The 22556-nt window shown below is 46.6% G+C and overlaps 1 protein-coding gene and 1 long non-coding RNA gene across 2 annotated transcripts in view; both read right to left on the bottom strand.

Moving 5' to 3' along the window:
* LOC119171416 (uncharacterized) overlaps positions 1–19775 on the bottom strand; it is a 60956-nt gene extending 41181 nt beyond the window's left edge. Inside the window, exon 1 of the long non-coding RNA XR_012894928.1 lies at positions 19475–19775. This is a non-coding gene — a long non-coding RNA (uncharacterized LOC119171416). The remainder of the gene's footprint in view (positions 1–19474) is intronic.
* Positions 19776–21095: 1320 nt separating this feature from the next.
* Positions 21096–21589, bottom strand: LOC119172749 (helix-loop-helix protein 2). The gene has a single exon (XM_075892997.1). It carries the CDS (start codon positions 21547–21549, stop codon positions 21247–21249), a length of 303 nt encoding a protein of 100 aa, XP_075749112.1. The 5' UTR covers positions 21550–21589; the 3' UTR covers positions 21096–21246.
* Positions 21590–22556: the final 967 nt, after the last annotated feature.

Below are 22556 nucleotides of genomic sequence, written 5' to 3'. Positions count from 1 at the left end.
GCACACAGCTCAAGGCTTCACGAGAAAGTGAACGCTAGGTTAATTACAGAATGACGAAGTCTTTTCTTAATTCTTCGGAGTCAACGAAGTGACAAAGTCATCAAGCCACTATTTTCATCACGACATTCATGGCGATCTTGACTCATGAATACTGTTTAATATTTTGTAACAGTTTATCTAAAAGCGCTTGATTAAGTGCCACCTCGAATACTGTGGCCACTGCTGTATTTCAGCCTGCATTTACAAAGCAATTTCTAAGGTTTTTGTTGCTGCTATACATAACAACTTGTTTCAGTTTACTGAATTATGGTATATTTTTTGTCATTTGAAAGTAATCGTATGTTACTTTGTTAAAGCTCGTGAATACTTGTTCCAAATAAAATGCTGTCGAATTCTTGGCCTATTTCAATAATTGTTGCATTGCCATTCTAGGGCTGCTTTGAAGATGTCTGCTTTACTATTCGAAAAGTATTCGAATAATATTCTATTCATATACGATTCCTACTTGAATCGGTTTTAATATTCACCATTCGAACACCCCTAGATTATACCCACTCGGTGAAGCATGCCGAAATGAGACTTTTATTTATGTCTTTTTTTTGCAACAAATGAACTGAGTCGACCACTTTGCATCGCGTGTCGAAACAAACTTAGCGCGACGTGGAAGGCAATCTCCAAATAAAGTATACATGTAATCGCCTTAGTCAGAACACGTGAAGTCAGTCTCCGTTCTTGTTTTCGTTTTATTGTCCGCTATCCTTCAACGATTTGAACAGCCTCGAAGCATGGACGATCGACCTATTAATTACGCCATAAAGTGAGTTCGACAAAATGCTTCTAGTACGAAAGAATAAATCATCACACCCCGTATTGTCATACTAGGTCAGACCCGAGGCTGCATCGGAAAGTAAGTTTGAAGCGTACGTAAGATCGCTCCCGATGTTTTGTGGACCACTCGCAGGAGTGCACTCTCGCATTCTTTTTCGTACCGAGACAGGAACTGCAGATATCAATGTCTCCCGCCATGCACTGAACCAGCGCGATCTGTTCGTTCAATTCGTTCAGCTCACGGAGTCGAGGTCGTAAAGATAAATAATCGACCCTAACCGGCGCGCCAGCTCGGCCACCTTGATCGATCATACGCCGGGGCCTTCGATCGTTTATTGAACAATCGACACACACACAGCGGGCGTTCAGGTCATTGTGACACTTCGGTCGTGCTTTAATGTTGTTCGTCGGCGGTACATTTCTTGTTTGCCTTTCACGCCACGCCACTCAGCTAGGCAGTTAGATGCCCTAGTATTTGGGACCGGGCGATCTAAAGCGCGCACATGGCATTTATTTCGGCCGGTCGCCGTGTAACTCGAGTTTTCGTTAACGCGCAAGCTGGCCCACTTCGAAGAGCGCGCGAGCGGTCACCGTAATTCGCGCGACCTCGGCACACGCGCTATCGTCCTGTCATGTCGTTGTGGTTAAGCACTGTGACGAGTGATCGTGGGGACAACGCCATACCAGAGACGCAGACTGCGTATAATACGTACGCGCAGGCCTTTAACCACATGGCGGCGACGCGTTGTGTACAGTCGTGATTCGTTTAATTCGTCGAATTATCTACGCCGCCGGGTCGAAGCGGCGCTCGGTTAGTATACAGTATACGCAAGAGAGTTATCGTCTTGGGCCACGCGCCGCGGCTGACATCTCATTCGATCGCGTAACTCTCGCTCGTCGCCGGCTTGGGATGACTCCTGTATACGTCTTTCGCAAGGCTTCGAAGTGCATCATGAATCAAACAGCGCAGGTCGACGATCATGGACACCGAACCGGAACAAACGACAGCGCTGACTTATTGCGATTTAGTGGAACAGTTTTGATCAGATAAACACTTCCTATAAGCCGCTTGAAACACCGATCGCAAGAATTGTAACTCTTTATCGAATGGCATGTTACACGGTAAACTATAGCACATTGATCACCTATAACCTCCGAATCCTCACAACTTGTATTATCTCGCGTTCGTGTTCGTGTTTACGCTTGCTTACTATTTCCGCAACTTGGAGGAGATAGGAGGAGGAGGCACTTCATAGGATGCGACGCTACATATATGCGCAAAGGTTGGCTTGTGGGTACACTCTTGGCAAAGCCTTTTTAGTCTTTGTGATATGACTGTCACTCTAGATTAACCTTTTATTAACACATCAGGCAGTTGGTCCGAAGTAATACTTCCCACAATTCAGCGGAGTAGTATTTACCACACTAACTGCACAATTTTGATTTATTTGATTGATATGTGGAGTTTAACGTCCCAAAACCACCTTATGATTATGAGAGACGCTGTAGTGGAGGGCTCCGGAAATTTAGACCACCTAGGGTTCTTTAACGTGCACCCAAATCTGAGCACACGGGCCTACAACATTTCCGCCTCCATCGGAAATGCTGCCGCCGCAGCCGGGATACGATCCCGCGACCTGCGGGTCAGCAGCCGAGTACCTTAGCCACTAGACCACCGCGGCGGGGCAACTGCACAATTTTAAAAGCAGTTCTGTGTTTTCCTACCATATTACAATGCCCTGCTAACGAATTCAAACGTGGTTTCGAGAAATTCTTTAAATGATGACTACAATGCGAACGTTCCAGTGAGACACTTTTATTATGGAGTGTACTGGCCATATAACGAAATATTTTCGTTAAGGCCCCGAGCACTTAGTTGTAAAGCTGTTCGACTGCAGTCGATATGGGCTATCGTCCTAGCTTTTCGTTGCATTATTCTCCCTCTACGCGGTATCAGTCATACTTTATCAGTTTCAATACGTGATACAGCAAAAACCCATAGGCGTGAGTCACAAGCGTTATTACATGCTTATGAAATATTCAACAGATGCGTCTTTCGATGAAGAACCGGCCGCGGGTGAACGGCGATAAACGCAAGCAAGTTGTCTGTAAGTTTTTATTCCCCCAGTGTGGTTCATGCCCATGCTTATAGAACACAGGCGGTGGAAATTCCCGGAGGCATCGACCATTTTTCACCACGAAACATAACCAGCCAGCGGTGGTCGCATTTCAATGGAGGCGAAATGCTGAAAGTCCGTGTAATGTGTGATGCCAGTGAACGATAAAGAACACCGAATGGTCGAAATACTGGGACTCCCTCCACTACACCATCCCTCATAATGATATCGTGGTTTTGAGACCTAAACTGTAGATATTATTATTATTATTATTATTATTCTCGTTCTTTAAGGCCCAAAGTACGTTACTAGAGACCGCGGTGTTCAACAAAGTATGGAACTAGAATACGAGCCCATTATTGATTGATTGATTGATTGATTGATTGATATGTGGGGTTTAGCGTCCCAAAACCACCATATAATTATGAGAGACGCCGTAGTGGAGGGCTCCGGAAATTTCGACCACCTGGGGTTCTTTAAAGTGCACCCAAATCTGAGCACACGGGCCTACAACATTTCCGCCTCCATCGGAAATGCAGCCGCCGCAGCAGGGATTTGAACCCGCGACCTGCGGGTCAGCAGTCGAGTACCTTAGCCACTAGACCACCGCGGCGGGGCACGAGCCCATTATGTCCCAACCCATTTCAATGTAATACCCCCCAGCAAAGTTTCGCACAAAAACAAAATACAAATTAAAGAAACTGCTACGGCGTATCTGTCTACAATTGTAATGCATGTCGTGTGTTATTTAATATACACTCATTCGCAAGCATGATGCTGCACAATCATCCAGTGTGGTACATTGCTTAAGAAACATTTGCTGTAACTCTGTTCTTTTTTCCTTTATACCTTTTCACTTTCAATTGCTGTAACTATTGCTTGTATGCCCTGCTGTTTCTAATCTTATGTTCACGTTGTTTTTTCTCCTATCATCCCTCTTAGGCCATGAAATACAATCTTGTAACGCGTCCGGTTTGTTTTGCTGCCTGCCAGGCTCTGCCACTCAAGCCACCAATTGGCTTTGGCAGGCCTAGTCACATGTACTGTTTTATTTGAAGAAATATAAGGTATTATTATTATTATTATTATTATTATTATTATTATTATTATTATTATTATTATTATTATTATTATTATTATTATTATTATTATTATTATTATTATTATTATTATTATTAAAGTTTACCAGCAATGCAGCGTGTTTTGATAGGCGTTGACGTGCCTCCTCTATGTCCATGGTCGTGCGACACGCTAAAAAAAAAAAAAAATGCTGAGCTTGCGCAACAAGCACTGTTATGTGCAATCAATATTGGTGTAAATGAATTAGTGATTGTACACAAACCACTTATGGTACCTAAAGAGCTTTCACCAAGATTTAAACGGGGCTTTTAGTTCGTCAGCTCTATGCAATTGACGTTCCTAATGTAAGATGTGGCGAGCAAACAGAGGAAAAGAATATACCTTTGACCAAAAGGTTGTGAGACAGACAGACAGACAGACAGACAGACAGACAGACAGACAGACAGACAGACAGACAGACAGACAGACAGACAGACAGACAGACAGACAGACAGACAGAGATAGATAGATAGACAGATAGATAGATAGATAGATAGATAGATAGATAGATAGATAGATAGATAGATAGATAGATAGATAGATAGATAGATAGATATCTCAAATTGGATAAAATAGCCCCTTCACAAGTTTGTGGGCTATTAGTGAAGTTAAACAAAATCATTTTATAGCATTTCCTGCATAAAGTGCACATGAACCGTCTAGTATGTGCACACTAACGTGTCTAAATGTAGTGCATAAAGAGAACGACATGCTTTAACTGACTAAGACAAAGAAAGGCAAAGATTAAACACAGTAACATACCCTATATTCATGGAATTAGTGCGAACGGGAAGGCCAATAATAAAAATAGGCATCCAAGCAAGCAACGAGAGACAGAGAGAGCGGGAAAGACATGTGAGAGGATAGGGACTGACGCTAATTTGATAGAAGCTTGCAAATAAATGCGCTCACATAACACACACTCAAGAGCGCGATCAAAGACACATGACCCATCTGCAGATTGAAGTAGTTCATGCCATTAACTCTTTATTGCAACATTAACACTCCCCTAACTGCCCAAACGTCTATCAAAGGAATCGTCTCGACATAGCTCATGTAACTCGAGAAGGTTAGCTAAGTCGCGTAAGTTCGGACCCTGCAGTCTATATAGCAAGATAGGCGTGCCAGATTTGCTCAATAATGACACGCTTTCCTCTGTGCACATACATATATACATATGAAGCTTCCGAAGTCGTCGACCGCATCGTACAGCCAATGATGGACGACGCGAATCGGGCATTTGTATACGCGATCGTCTTCGGTGGTCGGCACACGAACACCCCTTCGATCTTTTGCGGCGGCCACCACATCGCATTCGATACGCCTCCCCCTCGGATAATGCGTTCGTATATCGTCCCCCCGTAATGCTCGTTGGGCTCGCTCCAGCAGCAGGTCAACCCTTTCCCCCTCCACCCTCGACTTAATCGCTAACAGCCTGGACACAAGGAGGTGCTCGCGCTCGTTTGAAACGTGCAGGCACGAACGGAGGCGATCACGCGTTGATCGAGGACAAGCGATATATATGTATAGAGTGCGCGCCTCGCGTAAGCCATCGCCTCGGGCGCCATTCGCTTACAACATGGAACCCGTGGTGACCGCAGCGCACGATGCGATCGGCGACGCATTATAAAAGCACCGAACGGTTCGACAAAGGCGTCGGTACTATAGCGAACGGAAGCAGCAGCTCTGACGGCATCGCAGCTCACGACACGGGTACAGAGAAGAAGGAGAGAGAGGCTTTCACTTTGTAGGTGGACACTAATTAGAAGCCACGTGCATAACGGTAATTATCGCGTCAAAAAGGCGGCCGCCCAGAAGGGTGGGTGGCCGTGTGTGAGACAAGTTATAAAGTAACGATAAAGCGAAACGAGGGTGTTCCTTTCTGTTTCTTTCGCCTTTGCTTGCCCGTCTATAGGCATTTATCGATCACATCCATGTCGATTCTACGCTTCGGCTGTGGCGCCGCTTAATTGCATGCAGCGCTGTGGCTCCGCTTGAAGGAAAATGTGCAGCGGAATTGACAGCGGTGATTTTCACTCGCATACGCACGTGCAACGGTAACAAGGCAAAGAACTCGTATCGTCAAAAAAAATAAAATTCACATCCATCTGTGTGCAGCGCCTAACTGCAAAGAAAATACGTACAGATTTCCGAACAAGAAAGTGTTCTAACTCGAGAAAACAAAAATTCGTCCTAATCTGAAAATTCGACCTACGACCGATGCTTTCTTGGTGCGGTCGCTATAATCGACGCACGCACGGAGCGCTCCGCGTGTGTAATAATGACTCTCCCTTATGCCCATTGTCGTAGAAAAGGGACAGCCATACAGACACAGTTGAAGGGACACTTCACGATATGCTTAACCAACGCCCCCAGTGTGCCATTCTTACACCGATCAACCACACGCACACGTCCACCACTGCAATTACACAGAACTATAGTTCCCTATACAAAGAAGCAAAGAAGCTATGCGCCATCGTCTCACGTGTTACCGTTAAATCATTCGGCACGCAACTGAGCAAATAGCGTGAGGGTACACTCGCGTGCACACGTGCTGTTTATGCATGCTTTCCTCACTCCGTTGTGTGTGTGTGTGTGTGTGTGTGTGTGTGTGTGTGTTGTGCGCTCATGCGTGCCTCTGTGTTTGTGCGTGCACTCTCAGTTATCCCCACTTTGCATTATGAAGAGAACGACTTCCTTCGACCTCTACAACGTATGCTGTGTAATGTCGTGCGGTGATTTATGACCGGAAATGTGTGCTGACCCCGCAGGCGGTGCAATCTAGTGCGGCAGAGCGTCTGCCCGACTTAGTGTCTAGAAATGTCATGCTTACTTTGACACTATAACCTATAATTAGCCCGAACTAATGTTGTCTATAGGGCAGCTAACGTTGACTTGTATCTGCTAATGTGATTCTGCGTTCTTACGTCTTCACTTCCACAAATGAAACTTGATTCAACAGTCCCGTTGTCTACTGTTCATTTTTTTCTCCATCCAGCTCCTCTGTAGCTGCACCAAGTAAAGTCATCGATTCCTCTTCTTCTGTCCCGTCGCTCGTTCAATAAATCTTTCATGTTTTTTAGATACGAAGCAGCTCTTTGACTAAACCGCGTAACGCTGTCCCTCCGTACGAACGTGACCCACATCGCAGATGTTGGCGCAGTGCCAAGTAGGCCATGCCGCTGCTGCCGTTGACGTCACACTCCGCTCGCAGTGCGCGCTGACGTGACTCTCTATCTCGCCTGCCACACGCTCACCGCGGCACCCGCAGCTACCGCCTCGTCTGTTGACCCGCAACACGACTGCCGCGACATCTGCTCGTCACACCACCGACTCGTCGGTTCACGCGCGATAAACCTGACGCAGGCTTAACGTACGTGTTGAAACATGTCTGCCCATGTCACCTACAAGACCTGCGCCAGCCATCGCTTCAAACGAATCTTCCAGCGATTACCGCAACACCCGCGTTTGCGCCGTTCTACCCGTGACGCCACCCGTGCGCAACACTGCTGCTTCGCATCCCATCAGGGTTTTCTTCCTTCGGGGAGATGGTGCAATTTTTTTCGGCACTGAAGTGAAGGCTGCAGAGCCGAATTGCGTGCATCCTACCTCCAGTGAATGTAGTCCCACAAAAGCGCCTATTTTTTTTTCCCGGATACTTCAAGAAAACTTGTCCCTGCTGCTTATGAAATCACTTGGTTGCGAAATGTGACGCGCCGAGTTTACTGCAGCAACTATATATAAAAACAATAAATAAATAAACTAGTAATAAATAAATATGTAAGTGTGGAGTCGCGGCCATCCGTCGATCGACTCCGATCGAAGAGAATCGATGCATCCACGTCTCTACAGCCTTCGCGCGGTCCGTAATATGCTCATTAGATCGACCAATCGCGAAGGGTGACTTGAACGCGCTGCACGCAATCACCGCCGTCACTTACTCATTCGGGAGATATAGAAAAAAAATATATAGGGTAGCGCGGGTACTTATATATACAGCAGCGCGGTTGCGCGCAGAAAAAAACGTGTCGATAGGCGCTCTGCGTGACAAATTCGCCAAGGACGACAGGCCATGCGGCCACCGACGCGTTTGCACAATACCCCGACATCCCGCTTGAAGTGCCCTTTCTCTTGCCCTCCTGTCTGGCTCTCTCATTGCGGGCCGAACCAGCTGCTCTCGCTGTACCGTCGCACTCACGGACGCTAGAATTCTAAGCGAGAAAGAAACAAACGGTTCTCTGCTGCGTCGGCGGCGACCCAACAGCATGCAGCGGACTGCGCGGTCAGCCATTGCGTGCTACACAGTGCGGCAATTACGTTTCCGGCCCACCTCCTTTCCCTCTTCCCTTTGTGCTTTCTTTTCACCAGAAGGCGCGCCTATTTGTCTGAGTACGCGGCCCACGAAAGACTCGTTTGTAAATTGAAAAGAGGGCGGAGAGAGATACAAGAGAAAAATCAAATAAGCTGTAATCGCAGGAAAACTCTTTTGTGGGGCAGCAGGCAGGAACGCGTGGAGAGGGACATATTGTTTCGGCCGCCGGGAAAAGGCAAACAAGACCTCGCGCGCCCGCAATCACTTTCGTCGTCATCGTTGCTTCTTATCTGTGTTTGTAGTGTTCTCCCCTTCGCCGAACCGTGTCGCCTAGCTATGCCGCCAAACCGCAAACGCCGCGCGGTAAGTACGAAGAACTCGTGCAGAAAGGGTGCGGTGTGGTAAGCTAATATGAATGGGAGCTGTTTGAACGTTGTTTGCGCACGCAGCGAGTAACACGCACTCACACACGCAAAGATATCCTCGACCCGGAAAACAAACAGGCACTTGCGGCATGTCGCTTCCGCGCACGCCTGAATCAACAAGCTCGCCCAGGTTTGATTGCCGTAACTCAATAGGGTGGTTTTATAGCGCTCGCCATTTACTGTGTCGAGTAGCATCGATGATTGCCTAGACGATGTGCAGATGCGACGGCGCAGCTAGTCACTTCCTCGTTCAGTTTCGCTTCGGTTTTTTTTTTTTTTCCTGCAAGAGCTCGATGATATTTGTCGCCATCAAGGTCCGCGAGAACGCGCGCTTTGATCAGAAAACACGATATTGCCCCGCTTAGTTTACATAAGGACGGCTACTAGAGACGGAACAATTTTCGAGTCTCTATCTGCACAAGCGGGTCAAGTGGTTATTGAAATTCGGCTTATAAAAAGCGTGCCATGAATATACCCTATTGTCGATAAGTGCAGAATTCGGCTTCATTTGAAGATAACACTTATAGAATCATAAGAAGGCTTCTCACCTAAAGCCAGAAAGCATTCATAAGTAAACAATGGTTTGTGCAAGATGATACTGTATACACCTGGACACTGCCGTGAAGCTCAACCTTAATTTTATAATATATGTATGTAATGCTAACGCAGTACGGTATATTAATAAGACGTGTATCTGTACTTTAGGTACCTTTTTAATTTGTAGTGAACTATGATGTGAGCGAGAAAGGTCTGCCTTTAAAGCAGTCGTTTGGCCATCTGTGATATCTCAGTGTATGGGGGTAGCAAAGGGGTGGGGGTTGGGAGAAATTGAACACTCACCCCCTCGCCCCCCCTTTGGTTTCGATATCGAAGTGGTGGCGTCTGCAGTGAGGTGTCATAGCGCCGCGTTGTCATGAGAAGACAGCAACTGGCGACGTATTACCTGCAAATCAGTCATTTGCTCGTGCTGCAGGTGCACGTAGACAACGATAAGTGAATTTCCTTCCGACAGGCAAACTATGTGACTGTATTGGCCCGTTAATGTCCATTGCGGTGAATCTGGATCGCAGATGCTCAGCGACGGAAACGTTGAAATGAAAATATTTTATACGTGTTTCCGACTCCCGCGTCCGACGCGGCATCTCGCGGCGGCAACGGTAACTATGCAGCTAATGGTTTTGGGACGTTAAACTCCACATATGAACAATGCAGATAACGATGCTCAAATCAGCCAATGGGCTTAGACTTTGGGTATATGGCACGATGATTTGGGTAGTGAAAAGCGGGAGCAATTTCGAGCTGTCTTTAAGAATCAATTGTAAACTCCAGGCCACGTGCTGAGCTATAATGCTTGGCTCACGTATTCTCGGGAGCCCCAACTACCGATGGATAGCGAGATCCAACTTACAGCTTTCGCCACCATGCAGCGAATGGCGCTGGATAACACACACAAGGTTATAAATAGAGAGAGAGAGAGAGAGAGAGAGATGACGTAGCAGCGGCCATTGTATCACAGTTGGCAAGTCATCGCATGAGTGATGCGCAGGTTGTGAAATCATTTTTTAGAGGCAGCGTCTTGTTCCTTCGTACTATACCCTGCACTTTCTTTGGCTTCATTACTGGTTGGTTTGCTATGTGTGACTTTGTCTGAATGACAGGACCAACACACACACACAAACACACACACACACACACACACACACACACACACACACACACACACACACACACACACACACACACACGAGTTAAATTGCGTGAGCACTGGTTCACCGACTGCATCGAAACTGTGTGAGCTCGGTGCCTCGCTGTCTGACGTGATTGCACGAAACCTAGCATGGTTCGTCGTCGTTGGGCCGTGTTCATGACCGTGACTGAGATCCTGGATCGTTTCCGGCAAACTACCATTCGTGTTACAGCTATACGGTGTTACCATGCACGCACACGATCTCGGACCACTTGCCTTTAAGCTTTGTATGTACAACATGGTTTACAATAAGGATAGTGTAGTTTGCACTCCTATTAGTCGGGTACATGGGAGTGTGGTGATTTAAGGCGCGATGCACACGTTTTTTTTTTTTCGGGGTGGGGGGAGGGTAAGAATGCTGTATGCATGTTCGTGCCTTCGTTTGCATGTGTGTGTATATATACGCAAGCAACATAGAACAATTTCGGGAGGGTGTGAGGGTTGAACGCCCAGTTCCCCCTGGCTACGCCCTTGGTCTGCTGCAACGTTATCCGCACTGCAGCAGCTTTTCGCACAACGAGTCAGTTATACGTAGATGCCGTGCGACAGCTTATGTACAGATATTCTTATCCCTCTCTGTTGTTGTGTGATCACTGTGCTATAGCTCGGTGTAAGAAAAGTACTCTTCCGTCGTGGTTCCCAGCAAGCTCCCGTAACTTCCGTTTTGCGTAGGCGGTTTCTATGTCCCATATGGCGGCCAACTTGTCGATTTTCCCGTGCCACGTGGTTCTCAGCAGCCGCGGTTTCAACGCCTTGACACTACGGAGGTCACTGCTTCGATGCGAACGAAAGAAAAGGCTCGCGTATATGTTTATAAAGTGGACGTTAAGTACAAGGGCATTGAATTAGATTTTCAATTAAAACAGCAGCATGTGGTGTGGTCGCAAACTGAGATGTACTAGGTTAGCCCGTGGTCTGCATGCTCAAGTGAAGTACTAGGTGCTAACAAACAAACAAACAAACAAACAAACAAACAAACAAACAAACAAATAAACAAATAAATAAATAAATAAATAAATAAATAAACACTAATAAGACACGTGTTAAGTTGTAGTCCAGTGGCTGAAGCAAGCCCGACGCCGTAAATGACATAAAAAGAAAGAGAAAGTAAATCTGAATTCTTGATTATCCTAATTACATATGTCAAAAGGTTCCCACATGGTCCCGTTCTGTTAAGCCAAACGTTTCTGCTTACCACTTAACATAAAACGTTGCTTAATGGCCGATTCACTGGGATGTGTCGGGGAAGTTATAGAAACGTCGGCTTCGGTGATTGATATATATCCAGTCCACGAAAATACGAGACGAAACAATTCAGCTGCAGCGTCCGCACTAGGGAATTCAGCGGAACTTCATATCGATTTTGGACCGCATGAAAAGGGGCTCACCTGCTCGAAAAAGTAACACGGCAGTTTACCGGCTTCTTAATCTTTGAATTGTGCAGTAAACGAGGCTGTAGCAGCCCGCGCGGCCAGGAATGACCGGGCTCGAATGCTAACGACAGGTCGCGCAGAAGCCCACGGATCATTTGTTTCTCCGCACGATTTACCGCTTGGTATAAGGTATACACGCGTTACCCCGACGATTTTTTCCCTTGAAGAGAAACCGCGAAAGCAAGGGTTACCAAACCTCTAGCGCCGGCGCTAAATCACAGGGTCAAAGGGCTATCAGGGACGGGGTGCTCTCAGTTGTATGACAGTAATTGCGCGCGTGGACAACGAAGTGGGGGACGTCCATTGTTTGTCCACTCACTTTGTAATTAGCAAACTTGATTGCCGGTTCGTCTCCCTCGCGGGCGATTTGAATACGGGGTTTCGCTTACACAGCGGGGGCAATTAGGTGCCATACATATCCGCGGAATGAATGCTCGACCTCCCATACCTTCTTTTTTTCGCCGTGTGTGCCGACTATATATCTATACTGTCAGTTGCAGCAGTCGTAACATGCAGCGGACAATTTATAAGGCTGTCTTCGAGTTAGTGACCCGCGGGAGTAGTTGGCACGGGCTATCGATATATGCTGTTGCGGAGGTGGGGGTAACTTGTTCTACTCTTGCTTCCATTAGTGAAATAAATACTCGTGGGGTCGAGTCAGAAAGTACGTCTTAGAAAGAGTTTGTAGATCGACGTCCCGGTAATGTTCCACCACACACAAACAAGACAGGCACAGTTCATGGTTGTATATATATATATATATATATATATATATATATATATATATATATATATATATATATATATATATATATATATATATATATATATATATATATATATATATATATATATATATATATATATATGAATGCGATTGAATTGCTGACAATGATCGGCACTGATAAACGTTTAAGGACACTGTTGCTGGTACCCCTCGTACATTAGTGTGCACATTAGCCACGGGGCGTATACAGAAAAATTTTTCAGGAAAGGCGGGAGGGTTAAACTAAACTTTTTTCTATGTTAATGTGTCTGTGTGAGAACGTTTATACACCCGCGCAGAAATAAAATGTTTCGGGGGAGGGAGTTGGTTTGACTTTCCTCCCTTACTGGAAATACCAGTGATAGGCCATAATTTAGTAAACACTAACCATAATTAGCCATTGCTAACGAGTGCTCTTATTACGGTATAGCAAACATCGTAGGTGAGGGGTATGACCACTCACCGTTCAAATGGCAAAGGAAAGAGAGGGAGAAGGAACCTCAGATTAATATGTAGGAGCATTTGTAAGAAAGAAAGAAGGGTTAGTTGCAGCTAAGTAGACGATGAATAGAACGTTTTGTGGCGATCAATGGTACAAGAGGAGGTATGAGAGAGCGGTTTTCGAAGAACATGCTCTCAGTATATCTCATTACATCGACCAACGTGGGACATTCCTGACTCTCAATGAATCAGGTTATGCGTGCCCCGATGAAGGATTACCGGGTTCATTCGCCAGATGCCTGCTCCTTCATGCATAGTACAAATCACCCACAGTTCACGGGTTATTGTTTCACACCTGTCGCCATGTGGTACTTGCCAGCGCTTATGGACAAATGCGTGTGCAGAGTTCTCCAATTACCCTCTCCCCAATTCCCCTGTTAGTCCTGTCCGAAGGAAAACAAGCTGCGTTATGGATGCAAAAATTAAAATGAAGCGGCGACGTACTTGTCGTAAAGGCCTGATGACATCGATTCTCTGCTTTCCGCGGGGAAAGTGGCAAGTAAGCAGTTATTTGACTGCAACCTCAAGGGTCATTGGTTGTAATTGTTACGACTCGCACCGCCGTCAACAATGTTGCGTAGTGCGCCGAGGTCACGGGCCGCCAAGGTTGTTCCGTAGCGCGTTTCTCAGCTCGCGGCTGCTTCTGCGCAGAGCTGATAGACGAGCCGACAAGACGACGGGGAGTTAAGGCAAGATTTATGTACAGCATAGAAATAGAGGCGTTACAAATTCGGTGACAGCTTATGGACTCGAAGAGCCGAGATGCCTTCTCTCTAGCGCATACGTCGGCTGCTTTGCGACGCGCCGCTTGGTTTTTTTTGTTGGCCCCGGATGATGCCTTACGTCAGCAACGTCCAATCAGAACCGCCACTGGCCGTGATGTCAGAATCCTCCAGTCAGGAACCACCGCTGGGTTGCACCCATGGACGAGTGATGTTGCCACGCATTGCGTAAGACTCGCCAGACTGGATGGCGCCGATTGCATCACCGGGCTGTTATCGGGCCCGTGGGTTGAGGGAGCTCGCCATGCGTTGCGTAAGACACACCGGCACAGCCGGGTTAGATGACGTCGTCGAGGTGATGGCGTCAGGCGGGCTCGCTCGCTGGCCTTGACACAGATTGCCTTTGCTGAGACAATGACGTTCCGTCTGGACGCCCAGGCGTATCATAATGTATAGCCTAAACTCTACGCAATTAAAAATAACGTGAGAGGTCCGACTTGGTAAATATATAGGATGTCATTGGCGCCCTCCTTCAGATGAATAGAGAATGGAGCCCTAACGCCACCCTCCCTCCTGTGCGCACACCTGTGCTTCCGGGGCTACAACGTCCACACATATGCAAGCACAGGAACGCCCAGTAGTACGAAGACAACGGAGACGCCTTGTACTTGTAGGTGGAACTGCAGATCGGGTACTTCGGCGCGAATCGAAGACGCAGAGCGCAGAAAGAAGGAGCAGACAGATGCGGGTGTGTTCTCCAAGCCCCACGAAATATCAATTGAATATAATCTCTAATGATGAAGCGAAGGTTCCATCGTGTGTTCGGCAGCCTCCAGCACGAATTTGTACATACAAACATTTACGATTTCCTTTTATTAAAGGTATATGAAAGCAAATAATTTCTACTTCATTGCTTATTTTATCCCATCAGTTAGAGGCCCCAATAACGCGTCGTAGATTTGCTCGAATCCTATTGTTTTTCTTCGTTTTTGGCTTCATTATCCACTTTCCCAACGCTCGCCACCATCGCCGATGGTTTCGAAGCTTTACGGCGTCGAATTAATTGTCTTGCGCGTGCCATTATTTCACGCACTGTATATATGAAGATAAATCAATAACTGCGCGGGAGATACTCTTTTGTGCACGACTTGCGACTCAAAGCAGCGAATCTGCGCAGCGCAACCCGTAGCAAAGGAACAGAAACACGCGACGCTAAATGAAGGGGCCATTAAGCGGGCCAATGAAAGCCACGCTTTCAAACGCTCGAAATTCTTCTCCTCTAAGCTCCGCCGCTCGCGGTGATCTTATCAGCCGTCCTCCGGTCTTGCATCATAACTCTCGAATATAAGTTCGCGGAGTATATACGAAAATAAACGACGTCGCGTCTTTCGACGCACAAGGGCTGGCTCGATCAGCTAACATGTCCTCGCTTTTTCATGCTTTTGTTTTGTATTCGTTCTTTGAAAACTAGTTTCCTGGGAAGCAAAAACGGACACGCGCCGACAACTTTCGCTCAAACTCCCCCCCCCCCCTCCCTTTGCAATCCTCTGAATTATCAAAGGTTGATGCCATCGCGGAGCGGTGATGTTTACCGAGAATGGCAACGGACTTGAACCGCGGCGTACAGCCCAGCTCACGCTTGCAATGCCGCGCGGCGCTCGCAAAATAGTTCTCCAACCGCCGGTGCAGCTAGGCCCGCTTAATTGCTGGCGTGCGAGCACGCGGCACAAGAGGTGCCCATTGTATGCAAAAAGGCAACACCACGCACGTCGGGTCGGGCGCCTTCGTGGCGTTCAACGTGCGCGCGGAGGAGAAGTATATATATACAGCATGCAAAGCAAGCAGACGGAGGCCGCGCAAAAAGGAGGGGAGGAGGGAGTGTTTGTAGTAAAGCAACGAGCAGGCGATCAAATTAGAGAACAGGAACAAGCAGAAGCAACTCGGCAGCAGGAAGCAAGAGGGTGTACAGACAGACTCCTTGCCGCGGGTCCAGAATAAAGTTGCCAGGCCGGGCACGGGTCCAAAAGTCACTGAGGTGCTGAGGATGCTGTCGTCTGCTCGGGCAACAGTTTGGTATCCGAGCCCGCTCCTTTCCTCCCCCCCCCACCCCCTAAGCCCTACCCTCCTTTCACCCCCACAACCCCTCTCGAACTCTTTAGTTTGCTCTCTTTCTTTCCATATTTTTTTTTACTTTATTATCACCACCCGTGAACAGCCAGCTGGGGAAGCGTGGTGACGCGATCTGTTTGCATCCAAGCCACATGATCCAGGCTTGTTGTGACTGGCCGATATTCTATGATCACGTGGGTAAAAGCTATTCAAGTGGTATTAATTTTCTTTTGGGTTTTCACACTACGAGATCAAATTTGGCCTACAAGTAAAACTGTCTCGGTACCACACATTACTGTATTGCGTATAAGGTCGCGATGCTAGTCAAGTAGCAAATATTTCGGCTTTTAACCTCACCATTAATCGTGCATTTTATTTCTCTACAAATGTACAGATGAGGTGAACTAAACCAAATCTTAAGTCTGAAATGCGTGCATGGAAGCCTTGCTAGCTGGTGGACGGGTGTAAAATGCTAGACACGAAAGCTTTTAAGGACTACGTGGCGAAGCTTGCAGGTACGGATACATTGAAGCCAAATTATTCGCATGTTTAAGACGCCGCCTTAGAGCGATGATGCTGGAAGCTGCGTATACGAACAACCACGTTCGCAGAGTGGGTGCTTATTAATTATTTTGCCGCGCAGCGCATCAGTCAACCCATTATGACATTGAGAAGCACACACGGTTTTTTTTTATCATTTGAGACATTTCTTTGCGTTTATTATATATTTGTACATTAACCTTATGTTAATAAAGAAGTCAAAACTGCTGAAGACCACCAACCAACATCTGTATATATTGCCAAAAAATCAAGTCAGACCCTACCCTTGGTAAATGATGAGTGAATAAATCATGTATGCTTCTGTATGAGCGTTTTCGTCATTCATAGAGCTATACATGTGCGGCTCATATATATTCCTCGATAACTTTCAGGCCAGACTAGTATTATGAAATTACCAGGACATTTACGTAATGTATGCTTCTCGCGAACAGCTGCCAGTGATCGGGTCAACGACCTCGGGGAATTTGCATTGCAGGAGCGCCCAAAGATGCATAAACGTAAACAGGATGCCGCAAGCCGCACGTCACTAGCAGACCTTTCTATCGCGACGTTTCACAATGCGAACAAAACAAAATATCTAAACGAATGTGCCTGATGATTATGCAAATGATTTCAGGTCTTCTCCTTTCCAGACACGCTGCAGCGGAGCTGCTAGAGAAAGCCACCGCGGATGTAATATTATAATTTTCATTTTCACAACGAGAATATCATTGGCGCAATATGATATACAAGACGAATGCTTGACGTTGCTAAGGGACAAACATAAGGGAAATGCTTGAAAATTTGTAACAAACAAGACATGCCAGTCTGAATCCTGTAACGACTTTTCGAGATAGAGGCTGTTCTAGCGTGCTCGGCATGCATGTTCGTCAAGCAATGGCGTAGTAAAATAGAGGTGCAACCTCCGCCTGCCGCCCTTACATGTTTGCGTTGTGGGTATGTACGCAAACATACAAACACACTAGAACACCCGAACCGTTGAAATATGTGTACAGCTACACCACTGGCGTCAAGCATGTAGTGAGTCTCGCAGGTATGTACTTCGTGCTTTGTGAAACTGTCAAACATATGCACGAGCATTCTTTCCTCGTTCTTATAGCAGTTTTCACCCGATGTGGCCTTTCCCATGCACGGCAGAAGTGGAGGGAAGGGCTGCAGAAGATAGCGCCATTTTTTTTTTTTTTCCTCCTTCGAGAACCAATTCCCAACGGTGCACTCCTCCTCGCAAGCATTTTAGCGCGATCCTGTAGCGAATGCTTTCCCGCAAGACGTTGGACGGAAAAGGACGCCCCCGGTTCGCTCAGCGCAGCGTTGCCAACGCAACTCCCGGGCCGCAGTTCGCACTCCTGCTACCCTCTTTCACCTGCGTCACTCCTTCGCGAATCTGGCGAATGCCAAGCATTCTTTAGCAGATGCGGCGTTCCAAAATACGACGCGCGTCGCCGGGGAACGCGTGTTTCGACAGCGAGCGGCAAACCTCGCCGCGCTTCAGCGTGCCCGGCGTTGTAGCAGCGGCGGCGTTGCAAGCGCGCAGCCCTTTTCTTAGCAAGCGGGAAGCGCGTTGAACTACGGCTGTCGAGCAGAGGAAACAGTGATAAATAATGGGCTTCGAAGAATGACGAGTCCGTGGGCGTAGCGCACACACGGACCCGTCAGCATGACTCGAACTGGCGACGGCACGAAGACAGAAGGACTGGAAGTGTGAAAGAGACGGTAAAGAAAGAAGCTTGGATACAAGACCGATGAGTCGTGTGTCCGCTTGGTCCACGCCTCAAGGGCCTGAGCGACGGTTAGTTAGTTTCAGGTTTCGGGGTTTATGGGCGAGGCTGGGCTGAAGAAGTCTACTTTAGTTGTGCTTGAGAAAGACATATATATCCGGAAGACAAGGCTGGGCCAGTCAGAAGGAAGTTACGCAAACCTCTAAAGCAGCTTTTACAAAGATAAATTAACAAAGAAATGAAAAGTGCGAGAAAATAACAAAACAAACAAATTCACACAAATAAACAAGCAAAAAATACAAAAAGTTTTGAGTTATGCTCCTGTTTATGCGCTGCCGCCTTTGGCTGTTAAATTCGGTGTTTTGGGCATTTATTGACTAAGGGCCTGCGAATTGTGGAGAATTCAAAATATCGAATCAAATAATGTGCATTCGCATTACCTAACATTTTTCTAAGAATCAACGCCGACGAGAATACCTAAAAGAAACGAAACTTTCGAACAGTGAGAGCTCAGTTTTGGTGTTTTAGTTATGCAATAACGAAGATGCATGTAATCCCAGCTGATAGGGAACTGTCGAAATCATATTAATAATAGAAAAGATGTTTGAAGCCGAAACTCCAGTGTGAATGAAGTAAAAGTGTCGTCACGTCGTTATTATAATGATGTCGTCGTTGAAGTTCTGTTGATGAAGCTCTTACCGATACGTCCGAACCATTCCTCAGAAGTTCTCGCTATATAAATTTACATGAATAACAAAATAACATAAGTACCATGTTTGCATAAGTTATTGATGTGAGCGCAGAATTCAACAGTGATATTTACCTGTTTTTGGTGCTTTGGCGACAGTAACCGGTTTGTTTATTTCACTACAGATTTAGCTGCTTAGTTCCACAACATTCAATTTTTATATCTATGCTTTATTTAAAAGCTGGTGACAAAATACCAACTGAAAAGCGGCAGTCACTCACATAGAGCTTATTTTCTGCTGTGACGTCACGGTAATTGCTTTGTATTTTTCTCTCGTGAAAAAGATCAGTCATAGTTGTTTAATTGCAACTTGTTTTACATATAAACATAATTGCGAACCAACGATCATGAAAAAAAAGGTTACTTACGAGGATGCGTAACCCTGTGTTTCCGAAAACTGGACGCTGTCCAACACTGGCGTCTCCTGACGGGCGTCATGAGCCTCGCTTTTGGCCAAGTTCCATTCCGACAACAGACGTATCTGTAGAATCGACTAGACTAGATGACAACCAAGTGTCTTGAGTCCGCTACAGAGATAATCATAGACTGAACAGAGGTGGGGCTTAAACTTTGAGAAATGTTCGTATCTGGACACTGGACATTGGAAAATTCGGTATCGCATAGCCCACAACAGCACATGACAGGTTCCGTACCCAGCAGCGGACTTCGACGTATAGCATACCACGCAAAAATCTTGGAAAGTTGAAGCACACATGCTCACCACTGAATGGTGAAGTGGTAGAGAGGTGCGCCAAGTTGCATCTGCTGGTAACTTTCATCGAGACCACCTTTTCGATCAAGTTCAAATGGAATGACCACGAACATGGAACTGAATTATTGAATGGACTCGCATGTGGTCGACATAAAGCGGTCAGGTGGTATACTTCTTCCCCAGAAATCACCGGAAAATTGTGAAATAACCTTGTCAATTTATCTTCCGTCTATCATATCGGTGACGGGTTGAGCTCAAAATTCTTTCTACTAACATTATAGCCTATCAGAGTCTATTATAAACTTTATTTACAGTTTATATAAAGGTCTAGTATAAGCTATGACAAATGACAACTTCAAACCGTGTAATACTATATGATTATACATCGAAATGCATGTTACCCTGCTACTGTAGTAGCATTCGCAAATACACCACTGAATGAAGTGAAATTAACACAGCTGATTGCATGTCGCACCCTACACAGTGGCTAATGAGACTTGGAACAGGTACCACGCGACTTTTTCACAGAGATTCTGCTACTAATTTAGCAGATGACCTTAATCGCCGTTCAAACCGTGTGGAGCTGCAGGTGTGGAGCACACGTGTGGAGCTGCAGAAACATCCATTACACACAGGGTGCTAAAACGTCGATACAGAATGGACTGAAATTCTGTACAGATGGAACTTCTAGGTCTTCAAGTATGTAAAACGTCGTCAAAGCCCTTATCTAAACCAGCTAATACCAACAGGAACTGTCAAGAGCCACAAACTTAACTGTGCTCCGTATTTCAGACATTAAAAGCATGGTTCAAAAAGTAGCAGGACTTACGTCAAGGAATGGCCGATACTAACATATACCCTGCATTCGAGATTTTCTGCAGCCAGAAAAGGCCTCCTGCTAGCCTTAGCAAGGTGGTTTTAAAGTGCTATCTCGATCACCTCAGCCCTGATGCTTAAATTTTCAAAATAACTCTGATTTCGAATAATAGTGGTGCGATCTCGAGCAATGGAGAGTAAGTACAGCCTAATAGATCGTCAGCCTCCGTAGCTCAACGTTTCTACATATCACTAAGACATTAAGTGACGTTACTGGATGCTTGAAAAATTTGTTTGGTACAATTTGGCTAGTGCAATTAACGCTAAGAAAGTGTAGCAGATAAGTCTATATCAGCCTTTAAAACGTTTCCGTTCACATGAGGCTGACGCCGCCATTTTGTATTTTTTCTTGAAACGTGCCTTGTCATGATCCTGCATGCAGCGGAGGCCTTCCGCATAGTACACTGAGGAGATGTGGATTCTTGCTGAATGAAGTCAAAGGAAATGCTCGACCTACTGTTTGCGAACATAAATAACTCGACTCATCACTTCTGGCTCAGATGACCGATTCGGGACAACAAACGTTGTACTGTCCATCAAAGATCCCGCAATTCAGACGTCTAGGACATGGTTGAGGTAGGAGATGTAGCAGATGGCCAGGCGGAGTATTTCGATTTTGGAGAGCTTCTTGTCGGGTGGCAGGGTGGGCAGCAGGCGACGCAGTTGCGCGAACGCCACGTTGAACGCTTCGACGCGGATGCGTTCTCGGGTGGCGTGCGCCAGTCGGTACTTCTGCGTGGCCCTGCGTCGCCGGCGCCGGTCCTCGCGGCTGAGCGACGCCTGGTGGTCTGGACACGCGGGGCTCGCCGAGCCGCCACAGCAGCGCCGGTTCGGCTGCTGGGCACACACGAACATGGCCCGCGCCACCCGCAGCAGGCACGGCTCCCGTTCGGCTGTTCGCTGTGAGGCGAAAGAAACTGAGGTTTTATACCGCAACAAAAATGTTTCACCAGGAGGACAGGTCAAAGCTGTTAGAGCAGATCGAAATGCCCTGACCCCCCAGTACGCAAGGTATGCCACTAAACGAGCAGTTATGAGAGTACAACTTACCAGGAGAAATATGAACGAGTTTCAGTACGTGGTTACAAAATGTAGTAATAATAGATGGTAATGCAGAAGGTTGCCTCCATCTCACGTCACTGTGCAATCTCTAAACACAGTCGCTTTGCTGATATGCGTGATATCTGTGTTGGCATATAGCTTATGCAGCACTTCAGAAAACACTATAAAAACCGAACTAAATGTTGATTTATACAAGCGTACGAGTTAGGAGACCTTCGATGCTGCTTACGCCTTATGCTCAAATATTTCTAAAAAAAAGATTTTTTCGGGGGGGGTGGGGTATGCAGATGGAGGTGATGGGGAGATTGCACATGTATAACCAGAGGGTTGAGGTTTTACAGGTGGGTGCCACATAACGTATGCTACTACGTATCTACTCTTGTAGGTAATACCGCCATGCGTCATGTCTTACCATGTGCCTCACAAACACAAGAATTTCGTGCGGTATCATATGCACAGTGCATCTCCCTCGTTACGAAAATGCCGGTGGTATTGAAGAAAAGTGGCCGCTACAGTGAGCGAAGTGACTTCCGTCCTGTCTATCGCTTCATCGCGAATAGAGCAGTGAGAGAACAGCCCATACAAAACTATGGTCCGTCTTCTCATCTTAGTCAAGGGCGTGTGCGTGATCGCCCCCGGCAACTCGCACTTAGCAGTTATTTCTGGAGCCACGCACCCCCCTCATCCTCCCCTCATGATCGTCATGAGCTTTAGACGCAGTACGTACAAAGGCATGAACAGTATGCTGACCCCTAAAGTAAGAGTAAGCTTGTGACCACCCCTAGCAACTCGCAGTTAGC

The sequence above is a fragment of the Rhipicephalus microplus genome, chromosome 4, assembly GCF_043290135.1.
Source record: "Rhipicephalus microplus isolate Deutch F79 chromosome 4, USDA_Rmic, whole genome shotgun sequence".
Classification (NCBI taxonomy): Eukaryota; Metazoa; Arthropoda; class Arachnida; order Ixodida; family Ixodidae; genus Rhipicephalus; species Rhipicephalus microplus.
The sequence above is the reverse complement of the archived record's forward strand: the minus strand, read 5'-3'. Positions and strand labels throughout refer to the sequence as shown.